Source organism: Eriocheir sinensis, chromosome 47 (genome assembly GCF_024679095.1).
Source record: "Eriocheir sinensis breed Jianghai 21 chromosome 47, ASM2467909v1, whole genome shotgun sequence".
Taxonomy (NCBI): Eukaryota; Metazoa; Arthropoda; class Malacostraca; order Decapoda; family Varunidae; genus Eriocheir; species Eriocheir sinensis.
Genome location: NC_066555.1, coordinates 5,802,473 through 5,828,625, shown reverse-complemented (window position 1 = coordinate 5,828,625; position 26,153 = coordinate 5,802,473). Strand labels below are relative to the sequence as shown.

General features: G+C 40.5%; 2 protein-coding genes across 3 annotated transcripts in view; one reads left to right on the top strand and one right to left on the bottom strand.

The window, feature by feature from the left end:
- The first annotated feature begins 8,126 nt into the window (after positions 1-8,126).
- On the top strand, positions 8,127-17,086 carry LOC126981183 (uncharacterized). Its single transcript, XM_050831908.1, has 4 exons — positions 8,127-8,333; positions 13,814-13,892; positions 15,065-15,215; positions 16,906-17,086. Exons 1-4 carry the CDS (start codon positions 8,173-8,175, stop codon positions 17,031-17,033), a joined length of 519 nt encoding a protein of 172 aa, XP_050687865.1. The 5' UTR covers positions 8,127-8,172; the 3' UTR covers positions 17,034-17,086.
- A 5,854-nt stretch (positions 17,087-22,940) lies between these two features.
- Positions 22,941-26,153, bottom strand: part of LOC126981297 (protein phosphatase 1 regulatory subunit 14B-like) — a 93,572-nt gene continuing 90,359 nt past the window's right edge. For both annotated transcript variants that reach the window (XM_050832217.1, XM_050832216.1), the window contains one exon: positions 22,941-25,527. In XM_050832217.1, the coding sequence (XP_050688174.1) occupies positions 25,486-25,527 (42 nt within the window). In that variant the 3' untranslated portion in view covers positions 22,941-25,485. The remainder of the gene's footprint in view (positions 25,528-26,153) is intronic.

Here is a 26,153-nt window from a genome sequence, read left to right as displayed (position 1 = left end):
ATGTTGAAAGAAGAGGATAGCGTATATATATATATCTATATATATATATATATATATATAGATATATATATATATATATATATATATATATATATATATATATATATATATATATATATATATATGTATGTATATATATATATATATATATATATATATATATATATATATATATATATATATATATAGTTGATCCAGTTGCTAATAAAAATATTGCAGCAGTAGAGAAATTTACAGAAGAAGCTTAATAAATAAAAGGAGGTTATATATATATATATATATATATATATATATATATATATATATATATATATATATATATATATATATATATATATATATATATAATCGTTTCTTATCTTACAACTACTTTTCTGCCGTCATATATTATATGACGGATAGCAAGACATAAAACATATTATGTTTTATGTCTTTTGTCAACATTCAATCCATTCGGAAAACAGCGGTAAAAAGCGCAGATAATCTCTACGCTCTTTCCACAATCACTTTGATCTCTACCAGGGATCATTGGTCCGAGGTCTCTACACATCAAAATTATTGTGAGAACCATGAAATATGCAACTTCGCGCTGCCCTGTGTGTTGAGGAGCCCGTAGCGTTCCGTGGCTCACCATTCCATGATTCACGATTCACAATTTTTCTACGGAGAGGGGGAGGGGGGCTTGAACCCCCTTACTATCATGAAAGACAAGTACATATATAATTTTATCTACCCTCCCTACAGGTGGGCGAGTCATGCCTCGACCCCCGTGTTGAGCATTTCTTGGCCTGGAATTCCACAACCACCGGCGTTTCGCGAGTTTGCACACACATTCCATTGCCTTTTCACATTCTCTTTGATACCTGCGCTCTTTCCTGCAGTTTTCCACAAAATCTTAAGGTTAGTAGAAGACACGTATATCACAACAGAGCCGTTGGTGATACGAAACGAAATAAATGCCCGTTAATTACACGAATCTTAACAACGACTAATATACACAATGAAAAGGATCACCAGTAGAACGCCCCTTGTGGAACCCATACTGGCGATTAGACAAAAGGTCAGGAATTGATAGACGCTTAAGAATTTCCCGGTTAAGGATTGATTCAAAAGCCTTAGAAAGACAGGAAAATAAGCTATAGGACGGTAGTTAGAGGGATTGGATCGGTCACCCTTCTTAGGCACAGGCTGTATGTAGGCGTACTTCCAGTAGGAAGGAAAGATGGATATTGAAAGGGGGAGACGAAAGAATTTGACCAGGTGTGTGTGTGTGTGTGTGTGTGTGTGTGTGTGTGTGTGTGTGTGTGTGTGTGTGTGTGTGTGTGATATTCTACACGAGACGTGGTGCTGAGTAAACTTTCGAGTGTCACGTTTTGGGCACGAAGGTTTCTGAAAGTTTTCTTGACCGGCGCGGAGTTGGAGCACGGATAACACAGCGGGGGATGGTTAAGCTTCTAATCTTGGATTCTTCATGTTGGCATGTTTGGCTACTACATTCGTCTGGGTAGCTTATGTTGCTTTTCATTTGAAGCTCAAATATCTAATGACAATGAAGTGCTTTGGCTTCTTTTCATGAACTATGGAATGACATGCAAACTAAATGTTTACATAAAACGAAAATTACTGACATGAAATGAAAACTTGGCCACGAGTACTACGAACCCTGCGAAGGTGGTGGTCGGCATGACCCAGCGCGGGAGGGGCAGGAGTCAGGCCCTTGGGAGGCAGACGCTCAGGGCCAGACGCAGGCTGACCTGAAAATATAGGGAGCACTGTTTGAAAAGAGAAATGTCATACTCTGATAAATAAGAAAAAAAAGAGTAATCAATGGGTTTTAACTTTTCCCTAGACTGTTGATTTGACAGCTGTCGTAGGGCTGATACACGTTACCTCGTGCAACGGCTGAGCTGCAGCCGAAATAGCTCTAGCGGATAGTACTGAAGCCGCGGAGGCGTTCGTTGTACCGGGCACGGACACAAGACTCCCCAGCATGTAGTGTACGCTCACTCTGTACTCACTGATACTTTAGAGCTCAACGGCGTTTTCACTCGTTTTTTTTAAGTTATTTATTTGACAAAAACTCCGCCCACATAATGTTTGCTAAAAGTTTAAAAAATCCTCCCTATTATAATAATTTTCAAATTTCCCGCAGGAACGTCGCCAAACCAGTCATCAAGCATTATCAAAACGTGAATTATATATATATCTATATATATATATATATATATATATATATATATATATATATATATATAATAATATATATATATATATATATATATATATATATATATATATATGTATATATATATATATATATATATATATATATATATATATATATATATATATATATATATATATATATATATATATATATATATATATATATATATATATATATATCAGTATAATCACTTTAGCAGCGCGTGATGTATATGTTCGCTGATGACTCTTAGAAAGCAAAGGAAATACGAGAAAACTCGAACGCATTCGTGTATTGCATTTTCAGGGTAAGAGGAGAAAAGATACAGTACAGTACAGGAGAAGTGTTTATATAATGAAAAACACACTGGTTTGATCCCTAAGCGGCAATAGTCTCCTCCTGCATTGTAGTGTGTTTATATTATACACGTAATAATAACGATAATTCCTTAATCACAAAATTATGTGGTTGCATACTACACAATATAATCTTCAAATAACCTTCTTTAAAGTAATGAAACAGATTGAGAAACCTTAACAATGTATTGACATCATCCTCTGGCCGTCTCGAAACACCCACATTTTCTGATTTTCCAGAGTCAGGTCGCTGTGGCCGGAAAAAAATCTTCTCATGTCATTTTTGTCTTGTTACCTCACACTCCTACATAGGTTAAGGACAGCTGGTCCTAAATTATTGCGGCCAGAAAAGGAAATCCGCAAAGGTCATTGATCTTCTTGATTGTCATGTCTCAGATACAGTGTGTGTCTTATGCCGTGGTCAGGTCACACGCCGGACTCACGATCGCCATCAAGTGTGTGTGTGTGTGTGTGTGTGTGTGTGTGTGTGTGTTGCACGAGCACGGGCATCTTATTAGTGGCCCATCTTTGCTATGGTTCACGGTTTCCTTATTCTTTACTTGGTTCAATTCTTCGAACTCGTGATCCAATTCAGGACAGCAGTTGGTGATCGGCCATTGTCCCCACGCAGACACTGTCCTGGCGTGACGCGCGAGGCGCCTCTCCTCTCCCCGGTCAAGCCTCCGCTTCAAACAGTCCTGGTGAAGGTCAGGGAGCCATATCATCGGCCTGTGGTTTCTGTCCACGAGTCACGGAATGAGACAGCCACGTATTTCACCTTTGGATGTGACTGATCTATATAATCTGCCATTAGAGAATTATGATGCCTTAAAATGACAGTTATTTTCTCATGAGCGTGATGTTCGTGTTTAGTTGTAGCCTCAACTGAGATGAACTCTGGGGTGGGTTACTTTGTTGGTCACTGTGAAATGGCCACACATATGCATGATAAGAAAAACATAATACAAGTAAATTTTCCGCTAAGTAACGGTCGTTAGCTTATGTTAAAAGCAATTGTTGTCTTACTTTTTTTTTCATTTTTCATGCGAATGTTTTTTTATAGTCAATGAGAATTTCAATTATCTCTTCACTTAATTTTTTAATTAAGATATTCTACTTCTAACTCTGGCTGAGGTTGTTATACATACTGCTATATACATATCTTTGAAGTGCCATTAACTTATTCACCTACAAAATGCATGTAATTCAAGTCACTGTATTTAGTTAACCGAGTCAAAGAAAAAATCATGGTGATAAATCATAACTTCAGCTTTGGTTTTCCACAAAGTATTATGATGAAAACTAAATCCTTCGCCAGCCAATGACACAAAATCTGACAATACTAACAGACGGACAAACACACGAACAGGATCTGATGGTGCTCCGTTCACACAAGAAAGGTTACGATGGGTCATAAAACAAACTCTTCGACTAGAGGGTCACGGCATGGCGTGTGTGTGTGTGTGTGTGTGTGTGTGTGTGTGTGTGTGTGTGTGTGTGTCCTTCCTAAGCAGGTTTGCGTGACTTTTTTTCCTTTTATTTCAGACATCGACCCGCCTATAAAAAAAAGCCTCCACAAGAATCGTGTCTATGTGCGTCAACTTAACTTATCAACAAACACACGGGCGAGCAAAGACAACACTTCCAGCGCCAGTGCCTTGTGTTGGGTTACTATAAACCAATTATATTTTCCTAGAGATGTCCATTTTGAACGCTTACATAGTTTAGTTGACTCGTTCACTGGTACGTTGTGTCCGCGTCTTCCTCTGTAGAGCTTCGTATACAGTTAACGTTTTGCTTCTGTGCCGTGGAAAGGCGTAAATAACAAGTGGAGGCAAGAATCATACATTACGGCAGCCACTATAAATATAATTCGCCTGCGCCACTACCAAGAGGCCCCTCAAGAGAGCCTACCGGGGCTATAGGCAGAACTGAAAAAAAAAAAAAAAGGTTCACGTTGCTGTTCTCACGATGGTTTTCATATCGTGTCACATTTTATTTTTATATGAACTGGGTCATACAAAAACGGTTCATGCAAGGAAATGAAAGAAAGATTAAACCCGGTAGCAGCGACGGGCCAAATTTGTGGCTTTACCGTGTAGCAGCGACGGGCCACATTTTTGCCATGATATAAACCCCCCAAAAAATAGATGATGCGTAATCTGATCACAAATGCGTTGATATATATTATGAAATGGTTTGCGTGAGTGATGTTTTTTTCTCATTTTTCTCACTTAGAAGGACCATTAAGAAACATGATCCCTGCAGCTACCAGGTTAAAAAGTTTACTGCATTAAGTCCCATCTGTCTGTCCGTCTGTCTCTCGGGAACCTACACAAGGGGTATTCGGCCACGCTCCCTCTCCCTTCTCTTGCTAGTTGTACCGTAGCGATTTCTTTCCTTGCTGAAAAAATAAATGAAAATAAAACGGGTATCCAGGAATTCCTTTTACGTAGCAATGTCTTGAAGCTCGTAAGCCTTGCCCAAATCCACCCCCCCCTCTCTTGAACTTAATTATTACGAATTCTCTCTCTCTCTCTCTTCTTCTTCTTCTTCCCTGTGGCGTGCTTGTAAGATGCGTGACTGAGTGAGTGTGATGATCTATCTATCTATCTATCTACCTATCTTTATATCTATCTATCTATCTATCTTTCTATCTATCTATCTATCTGGCTGTCTATATATCTATCTCCTCCCCATCCCAGCCTGAACCATCGCACTGTGCATGTCAAAATCTCCGCAACGCACAGTTACTAATACGCCCAAGGCCCGTCGGCAGCACTCTCCGTCACGGGTTGTTTACTTAATCGATGCAGTTCGGGTGAAGAGAACGAAGCTGCCGGTACCGGAGTCTTCAGTAAATTTCCAGCTGGCCTGCTCGTTTATATTTTCATTAGTATCATTAGCTACCATTTGTGTTGCTTCTCTGCGGGTAACAAATAGAATGAATTTACGACCATGCAAATTTCAACTATATGCATTTTGCAGGGAAATTAGTGACAAAGGGAAACATTCACTTGCTGAGGTAATTTGTGTGTGTGTGTGTGTGTGTGTGTGTGTGTGTGTGTGTGTGTGTGTGTGTGTGTCGTTCTTTCTCTTCCATCTCCTCTCTTCCTCCCCATTTCTTCCCCTTTCTCATCCCTTCCCTTCCCTTCCCTTACCCTTCAATCTCCCTTCACCCTTCCTCTCTTCCTTTTCCTCCGTTCGTTCGTTCATTCGTTCTTTCCTTCTTTCCTTTCTTCTTTCCTTCTTCACCAAAGTCTATTCAACTCGGCGGCCTTTTTTGTATTTTCTTTTAAAGTTTTGCCCGTTAGCTGCTTCCTTTGCTGTAGAAAAAATAATCCTTTCCTAAGGCTTGGTCAATGTTCATGTTTCTGAGCCATACGTCAAGACGGGGAGAATGCACTGATTGAAAACTCTTCACTTTTAAACACAGCGGTAAAGAGCCCGTCATTACATATATCATCTTGTTATCTAATACACCTTTTTATTTTTAGCTATAGTGAGGGATTTGTTAACATTAGTTGTCTTATGTAAACATTAATTTCCTTGAGCTTACGTATGGATGATTTTTTACTTTTACATATTATCATGATGGGGCCTGACGGTTGGCCCCAGCCTGTTAGTGGCGCAAGCAATTATTTTATAGTGGCGCTATTCTTGCTTAGGTCTTGCTGTCCCTCGAAGCTCCAATATTGATCCTCTATAGGGTTGATGGGTGGTCATTAGCAGGACAGCATGTGGGTCGTCTTTGGTCACTCGGCAATGACTAGAGATTGTCAGCTTGTGTGTGCGTTTGTGTGTGTGTGTGAGAGAGAGAGAGAGAGAGAGAGAGAGAGAGAGAGAGAGAGAGAGAGCATGCGTGTGTGTGTGTGTGTGTGTGTGTGTGTGTGTGTGTGTGTGTGTATGTTTGTCTTAATTGAAAGTTAATAACACCCACGTCCAATGCAATGAGTAACCGCGCGGCTTAGACCAAACCTTTTCCGGATGTTCGGTGAAGGCTGGTAATTGCCGGCGTGTGATCACAAATGTGTGGCTTAGGGGCATAGATTGGCTGAATAAGTAGCATGAGGTTCGTGATTCGTGGCCATTCTGTCTCATAATGGAGGCCACACATTCTGCCGGATCAGAGGTCTGTAGCACCGAGCCAAGCCGTCGACACTGATGGACGAGGCGCCGCTTTTGTAGGTCAGTTACATCACGGCCGGTGGGGCAAGGGTGGTGGAAGACATTGTTTGGTCTAGCGTTTAAAGGCAGATTATGAATGGCCTGAAAAGTCGATAGGTAAATAATGCACGATATAAGAATGTTGTTGACGTTGAATGTTGTTGATTTTGCATTCCCTAAACACACGCCATTTTCGAAACACCTTTTTTTTTTTTACAACAAAGGAGACAGCTCAAGGGCACAAAAAAAAGGAACAATAATAAAAAAAAAGCCCGCTACTCGCTGCTCCTAAAGAGAATCAAAAGAGGTGGCCAAAAGAGGGGTCAATTTCGGGATGTATAAACCTTTTAACTCGTATGCTTTTATCATTTATTATTCTGTATCTTATTTCATATTTTTCATCTTTTTTTTAATTTACCTCTCTCTAGTATTGTATTCTCGTGTTTTCGTATGGTTGTGAAGCCCTGCACATCTCTATATAGTAATCCTTCCTCCTGCAATGCTGACAGGGCCCCGCGACATCCTCGTGTGCCCGAGATATAACGTGGGTGTGTTGCAGGGACGGGCGGGTCCAGCAGGTGTCGGCAGGTGCAAGGGCTGAGGGCCAGGGCGGCAGGTGGCAGTGTAGCGCGGGACGGCGGCCGCGAGGGAGGCCTGCATCGCCTTCACCGTAGTGTTGTCCCCACGCGACTGCCCTCAACGCAAGGTGTATGGACATCGTGTATCGGTGTACCGGTGTTATCGATCATACTCACTACCATTCTCTCCGTGTTTCTCCACATCGTACCCTGATCCCTGAGTTGAAATAGTCCATGATGATGCATAATAACCGTGGAATATTTCAACGTTAGAGAGCCAGAAATTTATAACGCTGAGTCAAAAGGAAAATCGCTGGACTCGCTCGCAAAAAAAGGTTTTCTTTTGAAAGACTGGCGATCATAAGTGTGCCTTTTCAGGGCTAATTCTACTTTTTATTTTTTTATGGCATCGCTTCTGTGAATTTAGGAATATCTATTTTGTGATCTGAAGGAGTCAAGTATGGTAGATGGTTTAATGAAGCACGACTCGTCGAGTGCAGGCAGCTGCTGAATGAAGTTGTGCTTCATTTAGTAAAATAAACTGGCCACTATTTTGTGTGTTCTAGATATTAGGGAATGGGTTAAAATATTACAATCTATTGGTAAAAAATAAGTCCTGCAATACGCCGATAACTATGGCGGCGGCTTCTCCGAGTTATCGAGCGACTCTTCAGTGTTGTTATATAATATTAAGGCATATAATAGTAACTTAACCTGCCCAAACACAATTGGAACATTCAGATGCAACAACTTCTGCTGCACGAAAGGAAGTCAGCTAGTGTAACGTGCAAACTCTTTAAACAAGATTATAAACAACGCCTTCCTTTCTTGTTCCTGAAGTGACGACGACGACGAAGAAGAATTGATGATGCGAGAACAACACGGCGGCAAGTTTGATGCCGAGGAGTATCTGAGGCTGCTGCAGGAGGCGGGGACGGAGAAGAAGCGAGGCGGCTGCCCCCAGAACCCCATCAGGAGCCGCTTCTGCTCCTTCTCCAGCGACCCGGTGCAGAACGACTGTATCTGGTATGTTGCTGACACCAATGGTCTATGGAGGTCGTAACAGTTGCCATCATATGTATAGACAATAAGGATAGTCCAGCTTTCTTCCATTCACCTCTAGCTCATCCCTCTCAGTTTCTTGTCCTTGCTGTCTCCTTACACAAGCTGGGCATGTAAAATTCTGCACTCCTCTTACATTTCTGAGGCCTGAGCATCTATGGTGGCACCGCTGCCTGCAACATGTGCACAAAACTGAATTTACACCTACACCCTTCCCACAGCATCCACGTGGATATTTTCCTGATTTGATCTTTTCTCTTGCCTCTTTTCCAGTCACCACACACACACACACACACACACACACACACACACACACACACACACACACACACATATGTGACTGGTGGGGGAGTGGTGATGAATAATACGCATAGCGCGAGGCGTCAAGTAGTAAGTACCATGGAGTTGCTTCTACTGCGGCACCGACATCCTGAGAACAACTCTGAACAGGAAACATTGTTCACAAACTTTCTGCAAACAATATAACCATACCGTTTTGAAACAGTTTGGAAAAAATGTTTCCAAACAGTTTCCAGGTGTAGACAGGCCTTAAAAGTGAAATAGAATAAATAGTGGTAAAAAAGAAAGAAGAAAACAGTGGTGGAGGAGTATGCAAAGGTAATCTAGGAGAGTAACAGAGGTGGTGGAAAAACAATGGTGGTAATGGTGAGGGTGGAACGAGTGAGTGGAGGGGCTGCTGAAGGTGGAGGCGGTGGTGGGGTGGGTGGATGATGTGTGTCCGGGCAACCAAAGTAGAGACGGCGGGGCGGCAATGACAGTAATTGTGATATTATGTTGCCTTTTTTCTGCTCCTCTTCGTGACTCCAGGTGGTGGTCTTTTGTTGCTTCCCTCCTCCCCTACACCGCCGCCCACGACGCCGCACAATGCCCATGCACCACACACCAACCACCACGGAAACAAAAACGACCCCCAATCAACATAGTTACCCGATACACAACAACGCAGTGCGGATGATAGTGAGCATAATATAAAACAGCTGTAAATGCCTAATGAGCAAGTATTCAACCAAACACACACACACACACACACACACACACACACAGCACAGTACACATGGTATAAGCCACACGCAAGGACACATGCCTGACACGCGGCACACAGTGCAAACAAAAGCAGCACACACGGAACAGGGAACACACGGAAGGCGTAGCACAGAAGCACACTATAATAGACACGATCATCCGACCGCACACACACACACACACACACACACACTTAGGCACCACAACATATCAATCAGTATACTATAGGCAATCATGTGCAGCAGACACAGCCAACACATAACCCCCAGCACACCCAACACAGTGAGCGGACAGCACCGGGTACAAGGCGCGGCGTAAGATGCAAGCAACACGAACCACCGAAGTCACGCAGCGATAAGCAAACACACTCATCACGATCTGAGGCTCATGGTATTGCTCTCTGTCACATGGAATTTACTGACACTATAAATTATCTATTCATTATAATAACCAGCACCAATACTAATAGCATGTGTGTGTGTGTGGGGGGGGGGGGGGGGATCATCACATCACCTCCATTGAAAGATTGAATTACTGGTGGTTTAAATTGCACCGTCTGTGAATCAGAGACCTTCAGGACAGGAATGGCCATTTTGGCGACACAATCTGCAAATGAGCGAGGCTTTGGTCGATATGATTGCATTGGGCACGGCTTTAAGGGCTGTATTTTAAGACACCATCGCTTCTCACATCAACTATTTCTAAAGGTCAAAGAGGGGATCAATCGGGTTTTCATGAGTGTTTTTTAAGGTTCATGGCACAGAAGAAGAGTCAAACTACCACCAGGGTCATAAAACTATCCCTGGAAAGGCCTACAACTCCTACGAAAGCCATGTCAAATATGTGAACTCGGGCGACGAAATGTTTTAAAATACGACCCTGAGTCCCCTTGTGAAGCCCTCACCCGACAGCCGCTCGTGTCTGAAATTCATCCAATACCCACAAAGGACATTTTCGAAAGAGATAAAGTTCACAAAATTCGGTTCAAAGACTGTACTGTTAAAAATCAGCATCAACTAAAGTGGGAATCATTATCAAGCTGAACAAAAAAAAAAAAAAAAAAACTTTAGGCTTATGCACCGATATCAACTTTTTATTTATTATACATATAAGAAGCATCAGAACCAGTCTTCAATAGTCATGACCAAAATTAGTGATCAAGCAGCAATTCGCCATTTTGAAATAGGTACAAGGAACGGGAGGAGAAAAAAAATGCTGAATTTGCGAAATATTCATTATAATAACCAGCGAAAAGAAACAGGCTTAGGGTCATGAACACAGTTTTCACGAAAAAAATGAACGTGAATTGGCCCTGTAAAAGTTATATTGGAAAGACGATGTCTTATGATCCTATCAGAGTCAAAATCATTAGCGACCTTCTTTCAGTGGCGTGATCTTTCTTATGTTCTGGGTCATTGCGTTATCCTATTTATTTTTACAAAATGTGCCCGTTAAAAACTGCCTGTAGGACATTTCTCGACATTTCACGTTTTGTGACTCTCCTTCTTGTCTCAAGTTTTCCTCGCTCCGAGGTGTTTGCTCTCTTTGGTGTACTACATTTTAATCTAGTAGGATTGGCAATTAGGGAAGTCCCACCACTCCCATAAAAGCATTTTGAACAAGCCCTGCCCTTGAGCCTCACTGAGTTCGCCCGAGCCAGCATCGAGACATTGTCTGCCTCGGGTGTTATCCCTTGATGAGGCTTTTTATCAACATGCAAGGCTCAGACGTTCTTTTTTTCTTTTTTACATGAACACGATAATCATTTTTGACTAATTATTTTTTCTCGGAACGATAAGGAAGAATGAAAACTATGCTGGAATGTCTTCCGGTTTCCTTGCGTCTCGTCCAGTCCTATGAGTGTCCCTCGCACGCGCGACTAGTTCAAGGAGCAGGAGGAAAGTCTGCCCGCTACTCAAGAGGAGGGATCGTTGGGTCAGCGTTTCATAATGGCATGACGGTTCACAGAGACATCTTAAACACAAGGGACAATGTAGCCAGGGATTAATAAGTATGACAAATATAAACAGAAGTAAATGTTGTAATTGCCATAATACTGAGTAACAAACAACTGACAAAAAGAGTAATTTCTAGTTTACTCGTTAGGATGATTGTCCCTGAATAAGTCACCAACAGCCCTGGGGAGTGGGGTCAAGGGTCCCGCACCGCCTCCTCCACCCACCCCGGGCAGCCGCGTAATGACGGTGAGCGAGCTACATAGCGGAGCGATGATGATGTTAGTAATGGTGGATGTGATTACACCACCAACAAAAAATAAAAATAAAAAGACATAAATAACAGTAATGCTCCCACATCCAGATAATAATTCCTCACGCAGGCTAATTGCCATGGTGGAAGCGAGCAAGGGGAAGACTCAGCTCTCCACCTATTTTTGCTCTCCCCACGAACAAGCAACAGCTACATTATGCCTGGGGTGAGGAGAAGCGGGAATACCAGGGGTGGGGTGGGCACGCGAACCTGAAGATTGTTGTTTTTTGTGAGTTAGTCATTTGTGTTGCAACTGGGACATGCACGGTACATTAAAGGAAGGTGTCGGAGCGGAAAATGGCGTGACCTGGAGAAAATTTTGTGTTTTATGAGGCAATCATTTGTATTGTAACTATAGGGCACGGTGTCAGGGCGGAAAAAGGATTGTACAATAAACTACTTGTAACGATGTGGATACGTTAGTGCTAGATAGAGCGTAGTTTGAGACCCGGTGCATGCTGAGATATATAGCCAGATTTTTTAAATGTCTTATTTAGTATTTATTAACAGTTCTGAAGCTAGTTTGGCTTTTTAATACCATTTTTTGGGTCGGAGTCAGCTAGATGTTGAATATTAGCTTAGTTTGACACCTTACAAACTCAGTCGTAAAATGTGATACAGAGAAATCAAAATCCGATATAGTAAAACCAACCAATCACGCCCTGGGAAGCGGGTCAAAATAGACAAAGCTGCCACATTATTGTTTAAAAAGAGTATTGTGACGTTTGAAAAATCAGGCGACAGATTGCAAGGCTAATGCTGGCAGAAATAAACAATTGAACACTTGAACTTTCTTTATAAGGAGGGTATCAGGACACCTCTCCTCCCGAAATTGACCTATCTTTGCCGCTCCTCTCGATTCTTCGTAGGAGCTGTGAGTAGCGGGCTTCTTTTTCATTATTATTATTTTTTTTTTACCCCTGAACTGCTTCCTCTACTGTAAAAAAAACACTGAGATCATTCATGGGCAAGCGAATATTAACAAGCGCTTGTAAAAAAAAAAAAAAACCAAAAAAAACAAGGGCGGCCAGTATCTGTGTGGCGTGTTGGGTGTGGGCGCGCTGGCCTTTCCCTCACAGTAAAGCGTAAGGGGGAGCCTCACCAACTCTGGACTAAGTTTTATTTTGGACACTTCCCCCAATGCTTGTTACGTTGCTACCCTTCTCTCTCTCTCTCTCTCTCTCTAAACACTTTAAACACTTTATTATGTTTGTCATTTGAATTTACATATGTACGTATACATTTGTTGAAGAAAATAAGTAAGACAAACAGCCCTTGGTAAACACAGCTTTATGGGCAAAAAAGATTAAGAAAACGAAAAAATAACGAAAAAACGAAAAAAATAAAAGTAGCCAAACACGGCCGTGCATAAATCAACATAACGGAGAGAGAAGAAAGAAAGAAAGAAAACATATATTGTAGATTAGTTAAAGCTTTGAAAAGATACATTAGGTAGTATTAGTGATGATAATGATGATGACAACCTCTCTCTCTCTCTCTCTCTCTCTCTCTCTCTCTCTCTCTCTCTCTCTCTCTCTCTCTCTCTCTCTCTCTCTCTCTCTCTCTCTCTCTCTCTCTCTCTCTCTCTCTCTTCTCTCTCTCTCTCTCTCTCTCTCTCTCTCTCTCTCTCTCTCTCTCTCTCTCTCTCTCTCTCTCACTCACTCTCTCTCCTCTCTCTCTCTCTCTCTCTCTCTCTCTCTCTCTCTCTCCCCTCACCGTGGCACATATTCTCGTCCTACCGACATTGACTGACCCTTCCTGCAACACGTTTCCCCCTTATAACTATTACTCGTGCAACTCACTCCTCCTCCTCCTCCTCCTCCTCCTCCTGCTAATCCTCTTGCTAATCTGCATCCTCTTCCTATTCCTCATCCTCCTGCTAATTCTCCTGCTAATCCTCCTCCTCCTCCTCTTTTTATTCCTCTCATTCCCAGTAATAACGCCACTACTTGGTGACGTGAAGGACATCTGGCAACCAATATCTGAACCTCGCCATATCTGCATTGGTTTAGATGGGGGCTCCATCTTACTCAATGGGTCCATCTTACCCCACCTTTCCCTGCATAACCAATATACAATTATTATTTACCAACTAAAACCTCCATTTCAAATCCTTCCGTGCCATTCTCCAGGCGGGCTGTGGTGCGAGGAGAAAACGCTGCATCGTACAGGAGGAAAATAGACTACGGCTCCCTGCACCGGTTCTACCAGGTAAGGCGCACGCTCAGTGTTTGTAACCACGCCTACACAACAGTACGTGATCATAGCGTGTCCTGATAATTTTTAAGTCTACAGTAAACTTGATAAGTTATTTTTTTCTAATAAGGGAACAATATATCACATTACTATCATTATTATTATCATCATCATCATCATCATCATCATCATCATCATCATCATCATCATCATCATTATTATTATTATTATTATTATTATTATTATTATTATTATCATTATTATTATTGTTATTGTTAGTTATTATTATCACAATTATTATTTTTTTATTATTATTACTATTATTATTATCATTATTATCATTGTTATTGTTAGCCTAGTTATTATTATCATTATTATTATTATTACTATTATTATTATTATTATTATTATTATTATTATAATTATCATTATATAGAAAAAAATCCTAGAGAACTGAGTAGTATTGAAAATGCCAATATAATTACTGTAAATTAAGGCAAATTTGATTGAGTTTACTGACAAGGTGGAGGAAGTCTGAATGAGATGAACGACAATGATTACTGATACCGTATACAATAACAAGAGAGTCCCTAAGGCGGCGATGCTACATTAGGAAGTAAAAATTTGACCTAATTAAATGGTCCATGTTTAAATAACAGTCTGCAGCAGAGACAAATACTGGAGAAGAATACACAAAATGTGGCAATTTCAAGTGAATTAAACGTGCATAAAAACTATCACTAGAGATCTTTTATTTCGGGATAAAGCCTATTTTCTGTTAAATTGATAAAAACACCAACAGCAAGCGAGTCTCGCAAATTTGAGCGTCTGTAGTCGCGGCACACAAGTCTGAGGTCCGCATTATCGTGTGTTGGCACCGAGTAAGTTTAGATTCTCTTTGTTCAACCATTTACCACGGTGATTAGGAAAAGGAAATCCAGATCTTCCAATTTTGGGGCTATGGATCTTCAATGGATTAAAACTCATACCCCGCTGAAAACCCCAAGAATTAATTTTATTAATCTCAACTTACTAATCACTGGCCATTGAAGTCACTACGGTTTAGATGGGAAACAGGTAATATTCTAAGGTAAACTTATTTTATGTCAGGCTTTAAGTTTAAACCTGCTTCTTAATAATGTCCAACAAGCAAAACCATTTTTTTTCTTTTATACTATACACAACAGGAGACTTCATGGCTCGGCAGCAGCAATGCTAGTCTCTCGCTGACTTCCGCGGGTAGCCAAAGAGAAGGTGATGGTGATTCCTTCGAGAAGCGGCTGCACATAAACTACGGTCACGTCACACAGGGTCCCCCGCCCCCGACTACTTCCAGCGGTGAGTGAGGCGACTATTGCATCAACACACACACACACACACACACACACACCCCTACATGTCCTGACGATTGCCATTTCTTGACTGTGATTGCCTTTAAAAGCTACTTATGGCGCCTACTTTGTCTGTTCTCGTATCCTTCTGCATTTTTTCTTGTCCATTACTACACGATTCTTTGCACTGCTCTCTACACCTCTTTGAGCACTTTTAATTAAATTGTCTTTCCAGAGATTTGGTCAATGTCATGTCCCTGATCCATTTGATATAACAGAGAGAATGCATTAGCTGGAAATCATTTGCTTTAACCACAAATGCAGTGAACCTCTAAACATATTACGCATGTAGCTACTACTCTGTTTTTCGAAGCACTGCAGTTCAATTCTATGGGTCGTATTATAAAACATTTCGTCGCCCAAGAACACAAATTTGACAAGGCTTTCGTATGAGTTGTGGGCATTTCCAGGAGTAGCTTTATGACCCTGGTGAGAGTTTAACCCTTCTTTTGTACAATGAACCTAAAGAAACACTCATTTGAACCCGACTGACCCTCTCTTTGACCTTTATAAATTGTTGATGTGAGAAGCGAGTGTCTTATAATACCGGCCTATGTCTTCTTTATTTCTGGATCGAGTGAGGGATTTGTTTGTATTAATTTACCTAAGAATAGTTACTTACCGACTGTTTTTAGAGCTTACTCGTGGAAGACTATTTCGATTAGTTCAATTCGAGTGTGATTAATGAACTTACTATAATATATTTTTTCTTATTCACCTTTAGCCCTACTTGTCAACTATCCTTGTTTATTTCTTCAGTCACTTGCTATAGACTCGCCATTAGACTCGCTAAAAAGATGATATTTATTTATTTGTTTCCAATTTCAATTCCCATACTTCTTTAGCAAAGATTTTTTTATCTAGGGATGCCATTAACAATTTAAGTGATGTGATATCATCTCGTCTGACTACTTTTTTATTATAGGCACCTTTTTTCCAGTATCTGTATTAAGCTAATAGTTAGTTTCATATTTATATATCTTAAAGAATTCTACAAATAATTTCCCCTACACCTTGCTGTCAAATCACATTCAGTCTACCTCTACAGTTTCTACGAGTCGAAGGCTTTATAGTCAATGGATGCCAAACAAGGTTTTCTGAACTTATTTGGTTTATCTATTACCTGGTTTAACAATCTGGATGTGATAACTGCCAGTAAGCTGATAGGGCGATTTTTTATGATACCAATTAAGTCTCCTTTTTTAATGTAGCTGTTTAGCTGGAAAAGCTATTAGTTATAATGAAAATTGTTGTAATTTCCATACTGTCGCAATATTTAATTTTCCGAGACATTTACTGAACAGCTTTTATAGTTTTCTACTGCACATTCTCCGACATCCTATAAAAGATCTTTATCAACACCACATCCCCTAGGAACTTTCCCTCTTTACATTCTGTTCAATACTCTGGTCACTTTGTCTTTCGTTACTGTCGGGATGTCCAATACCTATTTTTACTTTCTGATAGGAAAAATTATTTTATTATTCGAAGTATCATTAACTGAGGAGTTTTTAGGAACCAAGCCATATGTATAAAGGAGATTCTGTATTCTCCGCATATTTCAGACGACCTTGTTTCAGGTTTAAGGCTTTATAGTCTGTTTACCTCCTCATTTTTCTGTATTTCCTGTTCCACAGCGGTCATCGGTTGGCGCTCATCGCTGCCAGAACTTCGCCTAGAGCGCTATGGAAACAGGCCTCGAAGGTGTCCCAAAATAGATTCTTCAAACACTGCTGGGTCCTGCTCCGTCTCACTTACGACATAGACGCAGAACAACACAAGCGTATAAATATTATATCTGATGGGCCTGAGAGTGATATAATCACTGACAGTGACAGCACCCACATTGCATTGTTAATTACGTTAAATTTTTCAGTACTGGAAACTAACACCCTTGCAAACATGTGTCAAAAGGTGATTATCGACACACACTCATAAAAAATAAATATATATATATATATATATATATATATATATATATATATATATATATATATATATATATATATATATATATATATATATATATATATATATCATTGTTTAAGGCTATTGCCACTTTGGCACTACATTATTAATGTCATGAATATAAATTGAAAATGTTATGTGCCAGACCCAAAGCGAGATGGTTTGTTATCAGTTTGGAATGCGAACATTTTGGAGAAATAAAAATTCTAGCAGTAACATATAATTCATAGTAACGAAGACTCTGATGATTCTTTAAATGTGTGTGTGTGTGTGTGTGTGTGTGTGTGTGTGTGTGTGTGTGTGTGTGTAGCCTGTACAGGAAAAGTGTCCTGGTGGAGTGTGTATGTGTGTGTGTGTGTGTGTGTGTGTGTGTGTGTGTGTGTGTGAAGTTTGTCAGTCCACACTTTGCAAAAGGATAAAGGCATCACCTAAGGGTTATCATCACTATTTATTTTACTTCGAGACAGAGATGAGGGGGGGAGGATGATGTGGAGGAGGGGGGAGGGGTTGAGGAGGGAGGGGGCTAGGGGGAATGTGGTGTGGGGGGGCTGGGAGGAGGAAAGTGTGATGGGTTGGTGTTGACAAGTTGGGGTTGGGGCGGGATAAGTTTAGGGTGGTGGGGAGGAAGTTGTGGATTCGAGGTATTAGAAAGTGGGGGGTAAGGGGGTGGGGTGAAGAGTTTGAGGGTTGGGGGTGGGAGGACAAGGGTGAAGGGAGTGTGTAAAGGTGGAGGGAATGGAGGTTAGGGGTTTGGATAGGATTGGGAGTTGGGGTGGGGGATTAGTAATAGGGGGAGGGGTTCAGTTTTGGGGGGTTTAGTGTGTATGAGACTTGGGTTCAAGAACAGTTTGTGTATTCGAGTACAAGTACGATTATAGTACAATATCGCGAATCTAAGTACAAGTACAGTTACTCAGTTTTAAAGGTGAACTCAGGTCCAAGTATACGAGTACTTTTGTATTGTTCTCAAGTCCAAATACTACTTTTTTTTTTTTTTTTTTTTTTTTTTTAACCAAGATTTTTTCTGCTTTTCTGCTTTTGACAAGAGGCAAACTGCCAAGCCCTCTTTGCCCTGAGTCACCTCACATGACCTCATTGTCACCTCAACTCAGGGCCCAGGCCACCTGGCCTCCCCAAGGCCCAAGCTTAGGACACACCTTTGTTTATCCCCCACTCTGACCTCACCTCCACCCAGGCAGATCGTTAAACACCACACCAGCCACATGTTTGCATTTTTGTTGTACTCGAATGTACTCGAAAGTATTAGTAAAATTGTCAAATATTTGGGGTTCAAGTACAAGTACTGATGAACGTTTGACCCGGAGTACACGTATACAAGTATAAGTACATGATTTTGTGTACTTAGGTACGAGTATAAGTACTTGGGCCCAAGCCTTGAGTGTGTGTGTGTGTGTGTGTGTGTGTGTGTACAGGCAGCCTTCCTTGATCAGTAAATCATTCATGTCATTTCTTACTATGCAGTTCTAGCATTCACAGTGTTACCTTCACCCATTGATATGTATAGTGGATGGTGTATGATTTGGTGTTCTTGATATATTACTCTGCATGCCTAAACTTGAAATTAAAAACTTCATTATTGAAAGTCCACTCTTCCCATATTTTCTCTAATCAATTATATATAATTGACTGGGCATAATGATTATAGCTTTTTTGCCAAAACTATCATTGACATATTTTTACTATCTGGTTTGTATCTTTTTCTTTGTCAGTTACATTATTATTGTGTTTCATGTAATTAAACCTCATTGCATGTCCATATTCCAACCAATTGTTTTCATTTGTTTCTCTATCAATTTTTTTCTTAACACATATATACAAACATTAAGTGTGATATGATGTTCAATGCCATCAGCCTAACTGTTCCCCTTTCATAGTTTTGATTTTGGTAATAATGTCCCTTGTAACCTTTCGGGTACACTTCCAGTCTTTTACTAATTTTTTATATATTTAAAAATACTATTTTGACAATTAATACAATTCTTTCACAGTGGTTATCATCTTTCATAATCCTATACAAGTCTTTTATGCTTAATGATTATTAAACTTACTTATGTAATTATCAAACCTGTTCATGGCCATAAGAAGGAATGCCATGTCAATAGGTAAAAAAATAAAACCATAAATACAATGCCTAAATACTACTACAATTATGCAACTCCTTCTAACCCCGCCAACTAGATAACCTAGCCCCATCGAATCAGCAATATTGGCACATGAATTAAACTTGTAACCTAACCCCAATAAATGACTAACCTATTCCTACACAAACAGTAGCCCCTGGGGTGGTAGGGCTTAGCTGGGCTTCCTAAGCTGGAAAGTAAGTGGAAAGATACTTGGCAACTGCTGGCTCTTATCTAAATTAACCAGTCTCCCTTGCAATGAAATATCTTAGTCATGTTTTGTTATCTTGCTGGTTTGGGTGACTTCATCAGGTGGATTTTGTTTTCTTCTTTTGCTGAGGTTAGGTTACTTTCTGAGGGAGGTTAGGTTACTATTTCGAGGAGTTAGGTTATCGGCGATTTTAATATTCATATATGTTGAGTTCCTAAAAACTTGCTTGACTATTTTAGGAATAACTGAACAAGTCTGAAAACAATATATAAAAAAAAAAGTTATGGGGAGGTTACTTTCCAATTCCCACCAACCCCCTCAAAAAGGTTGGACGAGAGAACAAACCCTCTATTGATAAATACTGTGAATAATTAATATACAAGTAAAGACTGGTTTTATTCATCCGCCAATATCTCGCCTCCTACTTTGCACTCTTACAGTTTTCCGAGAGGCTTTGAAGGTTGATAGAACTTAAAAAGACAAATTACATGACAAGAGTACTTCGTAAGGTTGGGAAATATTAGCACATTAGTTAAGCTCACAGTCTTAACCAACATAGTACTGTACTCACCAGCAGTCCAGTGATATGCTCTCCTGGGGGTTGGGATGGCATGCTCCTCCCTTCTCCTTTGTTGTTTTACTTGTAACAATAAACTATCAAGCAATCATCGCATTCTTCAGTGGGATATCAAGTTCAGCAGGAGCCAAGCAGGTGTTGGATAATCCTTGTACTGGCTTCCATTGCGTAGTCCTTGATTGCGGCAAAGTTTCCTCTGTTATTGGTTAATTGTTGTTCCCTTGAGCCTTTAAATAGGAAGTTCTAGTCCGTTTCATTCCGGCTGTCCAACAAAGCGGGAGGTTTGGTTGATGTGGCACCTACGCATTTTCTAGTTCGTGAATATACGTGAAAATCAACTGTTGTGATAGACATTCAAGCTTATTTTTCATTAATATATTTGAATATTTATGTGTACAAAAACAACTCAGTCATATGCATCGGTAATCTAACATACATGCACAGGAAAAGACAAACTTGTATAAAATATCAGTCACATCATGCTCGAACGATCCACGGTTTTTCAAATTCATTGATTAATAGCTCATTTCAGGTATATCAAAAGACACCTGGCTCTGTAAGCACATGTACAGGATATCTTAATAATTTACTGCAAGAAAATAGTGATTATTAATCGAAATAACTTGAAATAGTAAATAACAACTGTTGAATGCGATGCTAGGCTATTTAGAATATTAGGCTACCCGTGCTGTTTACATGCAACACATCAAAATTCCTTGTGTATAGACACTTCCAGAGTCGGATGTCACTTTATGTTCCTGAATGAGATGAAATATGGGTATCTGAAAGGCTATGAATCGTTCAAGTATGATCAGACTATACTACTATATGCTATACAAATTGTTCTTTCGTGGGCTCGTATCAAGTTGTATGGTAAGTTGTTCGTTCATATAAAAAGACCTTTTTGTATAAACGAACATTTAAATATATCACTGAAAATATAAGTTCATCTTCACGCAATCACGAACTAACGATGCGCAGGTGCCACATCAACGTTCACGAGTGGACAGGCGGAATGAATCGGTCTATAGTAGCATGTATTTTCCATCGAGCGATTTACCCTGTTCTTTCCTCTTCCCTGGGTTTCACTTCTATGTTCATGTTAGTTTCTTTTATTCCTCCCCGCCTGACTCAGCTGGTCTATAGTGAAACCAACTTGTCGAGTCTGTTTTGGCGTTGGCTCCAGGGGGTCCATTTTCTCCCCTCTGCTTTGCCACATAGTCCCAACACCTATTATCTCCTCTCATATGTTACCTATAGCTTACATATGAGAGGAAGAGATAGATGTTGGGGCTGTGTGGCAGAGCAGAGGGGAGAAAAGGACCCACGGGAGCCTATGCCAGAAAGGCCTCGACATATTTGGAAGACTATATAGAGGGTATTAGAGGCTCATCCATTACCTTAAGACAACATTTTGAGTCACCGATACACACAACTGTTAGCAAGCTTGAGAGGCATTCCTGAGAAGCTCTTGTATATTAATGGTCAACACAAACCACACGAACAAACGCACCAGTCATAAGGGATATCATCCAGTCCTGCTCCCCCCTTCACAGACTTCTTGACTTCCTCCCCTCTGATCCTTTCATGCAACTCCAATCCTTCCTCTTCAGTATTACACTTCAAACATCTCACCTGTACTTCCACTGTATTCACAAAACTCTTTAACAGACTGATCTTTTCCTTGTCTGTGTCAAGATTTCAGTGTCTGACATCACCTCTCCTAATGAACCTGTGCCACCCTCAATCCCCTTTCCTCTTAGGGGACTGGATCATACTTCTCACACTTGAACGTTTGCATTTATGGTTTTCTGCTGTCTGTCACTGTTGTCTCATATGCTGCCCGCCCATCCGTCACTGTTGTCTCATATGTTGCCCATCCGTCACTGTTATCTCATATGCTGCCCATCCGTCACTGTTGTCTCATATGTTGCCCATCCGTCACTGTTATCTCATATGCTGCCCATCCGTCACTGTTATCTCATATGCTGCCCATCCGTCACTGTTGTCTCATATGCTGCCCATCCGTCACTGTTGTCTCATATGCTGCCCATCCGTCACTGTTATCTCATATGTTGCCCATCCATCACTGTTGTCTCATATGTTGCCCATGCATTGATATCCACCTTCTGCTTCTTTACCTCCATGCCTTTTTCTCTCTCTCAGCCCTCTGCAATGGCCATTAGCCTCTTTCATTCCTTTCAGACATCCCTCATACTCACCCTCACTACTGATCCTCGGCCTGACTAACACCTCAACAGAGCACACTTCTCAATCTACTCCTCCAATATGCAACTTCTCTCATGACCCGTAAAAAAATGGAGCTTCTCTACACATAATGAGACTACATCCCATTCCCCATAAGAAAGAGGTGCTTGTTTAAATATGATGTGACAGGCCCCCTTAATTCCTCCCTTGTCGAAAGTTATGGAAAGACCTCCCCCTTGATCACCCGGACAGAGTGGAGCTAAATTGTTTAACCCGGTAGCAGCGGGGATCATGATTCTTAATGGTCCCTCCAAGCAAGAAAAATGAGAAAAAATCATCCCTCACACAAACCATTTCATAATATATATCAAAGTATTTGTGATCAGTTTATGTATCATCTATTTTGGGGGGTTAAAATCATGGCACAAATTTGGCCCGTCGCTGCTTCACGGTAAAGCCACAAATTTGGCCCGTCGATGCTACCGGGTTAAATAAGCTGCTGTTGCCACCCCCAAACCACTGGCTATCTAGTTAAGGCAATGAATATAATCACAGAAAAAAATATCAGATGTTTATTTAGATTTATTGTCTCTCAAACCTTGGGCCGGACATCACCATTAATTAACACTGTTCAGCACACCTCTGGCTCCACTCACTGCCAGGAGGGTTCAGGAAATTTGTGCTATCAAACCAGAAAGGTAAAAATTTGGTCTCACACAAGTCAGCTTCATACGAGTATATCTCTATTGTCACATTTATTGACAGTTATTGTCACTATATTTCACAACAACAAAACATATTTCATAAAATTAATTTACCCATAAAACAAATTAGAATTTTTCACTAAAGAACACACTGCAAAAAACAACTGAATAATTTTATATTCAAAATAAAACTGAAGGGAAATCTAGAACCACTGAAGTCGCTTGAAGCAAACACAGGAATGACACCCTTAAACTAACAGTCTGTTACGTCAGGTCAAGTGTTTACATAACAAAAGTATTAGTACTTCACATCTAGCCTGATATACATTTATATACTTATATACTCCTTACAGAAAGACAATGAATACTCTTGATGAAACAAAGTAGAGTGAGCCTCCAGCACTTGGCCCTCACTCCCATTGCTTCACACACATGCCTTCGCCTTGCTCGCCCCGGCTCACACGCTGGACTGGGAAAGGCTTGCTGCTGAGAGCCATTACTCATGACCGTCCACCATATAATTTATTGGAAAATACTACATACGTACTGTAAATCTTACATACACTTCAGCAGACTGGCCCCGAGACATGGCTCTGCCTGCCTCACATCCCTCAGTCCAGCGTCTTGGCCCGAGGCTGCGAGAGGAAGGTGCCTGAGTGCCGTGGGTGGCATGAGGGGTTGTAGGGCCTACCCACAGTGGTTTCAGCATTCCTGCCTGGGATACTGAGGCCCAGATGAGAGACAAGCTGCTATGTAACATGATCCATTCTGAGACTTATAGGTAATGTCAATAAAGCTGCTTTTTCAGTCATGTATAAAACAGAAGCACAAGAGTGACTACATTGACATCTCAAGTCTCAAAATACATTTTGATATGATTTCACTTCCAATCTTTAGTCTGCAACACTTTAAAAAAATTTTGATCATTCATTGGAACTGTCTACTTGCTGTCATTCTTTGAGTCATGAACATGAAAAAGACAATTAATGGAGGTTTTTGCTAGCTACAGTATGTTCCTAAACTGCTGATGCTCAAAGCCTCCTACGGGGCTACTCGCTGAGCGGGCGGCCAAGACCCACAGCGGCCCGGCCTGGCCTGGGAGGGAGCTACGCCTCGTCTAGTTGCAACTCAAGAGAGAAAACTATTCTAGAGTGTAATGTCTAGAGAGAAGAATGCTACCATTACAGGAAACAAGAGGTCTAGAGCTGAGACTGATATGATTTAGAAGTATAATTTATGTCATTAAAAAGCATACAGTGAGAGGTTGTTGCCTGCTATTCAGGAAATGAAAACTCAAGACTCTTTAGGCCATTAAGTAACAATGCTGGAGCGAAGATTATAAAAGAAGTAAAATTAGCTGAAGTTACACCAGCCTATTAACTAAGGAAGACTATTAATGAACTAATATGAAACATTACACAATCTGTTCTTGTACTAAGTTGCCAGGGAGGCCAGCCAGGCTCTTGGATGATTTATGCATGTTTGAACCACGATTCTTTTGTCTGAAATGCATACATTTAAATAATATATTTGTACAAAATTCATCAAAACCTAAAAAACTAAATTACTGTCCATAATTAGTCATAAATACCTGCAAAATGAGTGCTAGGATTAGCACTATTTGGTTTTCATGATCTTACAATAATTATTAATTAATAAATGTTCCAAATGGTATGGAAGTGTATGTTAGCTTTTGTTATAACAGAGATTAGTAAAACCAACATTCTCAGTTAATGCCAGAGACTAGCTACATATTCTAGCTATATAATCTATATATATTTCATATTCACCAGCCTACACCACCTGCTCTACACTAACATTTTGATGATAATACATATATGGACAGGCCAAAAATTTTAATTAACTGATTGTTACAAGTTAATGGAAAAATAGAAAAGTATTACACTTAAAAATCCATTCACCGACGGCTCCTCGTGATCTATGCCTGGCGCTGGAACAAATGACTGCCACTGAATGAGCAAACACACAGTTGCACCCAAGATACAAAACACCTTCATCACACAACAAGCACTACAAAGCATCAATGATCCAGCTGTTGAACGGAAATTCTTAACGTTTCACTCTTGTTAATCGGCTCCGGCACTGAGGGGAGGTGTGGGAGCCGGCAGATTCTTCCCCGACAAGTGTCGCAGCAACATCACAGTGAGATAACAAGGACACTGCGTACACTGGTGGCTGTGGCTGCTGCTCTCAATCGTACTCTTGCTCACTCTGTCTTGTTCTCGTTCCTTCCTGGGTCAGCTCCAACAACATCCGTTTCTCTGATTGTCCTCTCGGCACAGACATGTGGCCCTGGAGGCTCGGCTGCCCGTCGATCCAACCCAGCAATAAGTATCTTGGTGGAGCCACACGCACACAGGACACACACAACTTAGATACCTATGTCCTTACAGGGTTGTTGCTCGCTCCAATAACTCATTGATGAATTTCTGGAAGACAAGGGACAGTGTTAGAAGGAAAGATGTAAATGATGTAACTGCATTTCTGGATACATAATACCAACGTCTTTTTTTTTATGACAAAGGAGACGGATATAGGCTAAAAATATTTTAGAAATGCCCATCAAATGCTTTTTTTTTTTTTTTTTTTGCTTTAGATTAAAATAGAAAATGCCAAAATGAATTACCCCTTCTTATGTGTTTCTATAAAAGTGTTTTGGTGCAATTTTCATATCCCTGTGTAGCCAGAGTTGGTGTTCACAAACTATGCAGGTAATAGGTTTTGAATCAGTCTCACAAAGTAACCACTGAATTTGACACCAAGTCAGCAAAATCTCATATTTCTGTGTAGACACTTTTTACCAAAGACATCAATGTGCCCCTTTATTTATTGTCCATGTCTCACAGCACGAATAAGGCAGTGAGCACAAGCAACTTGAAGATCTGACTATTCTTTGCAGGTATCAACACCACCAAATGTATGCTCCTGTGAGTGAGTCCATAGCACCGTGCACCAAACCAATCTGCCATAAAACTTCTTGCCATGACCTGCCATTGTTCTGCACTCTGGTATCAAGGCATTTTAAGTTTTCCAAGATTTTAATATACTTGATACA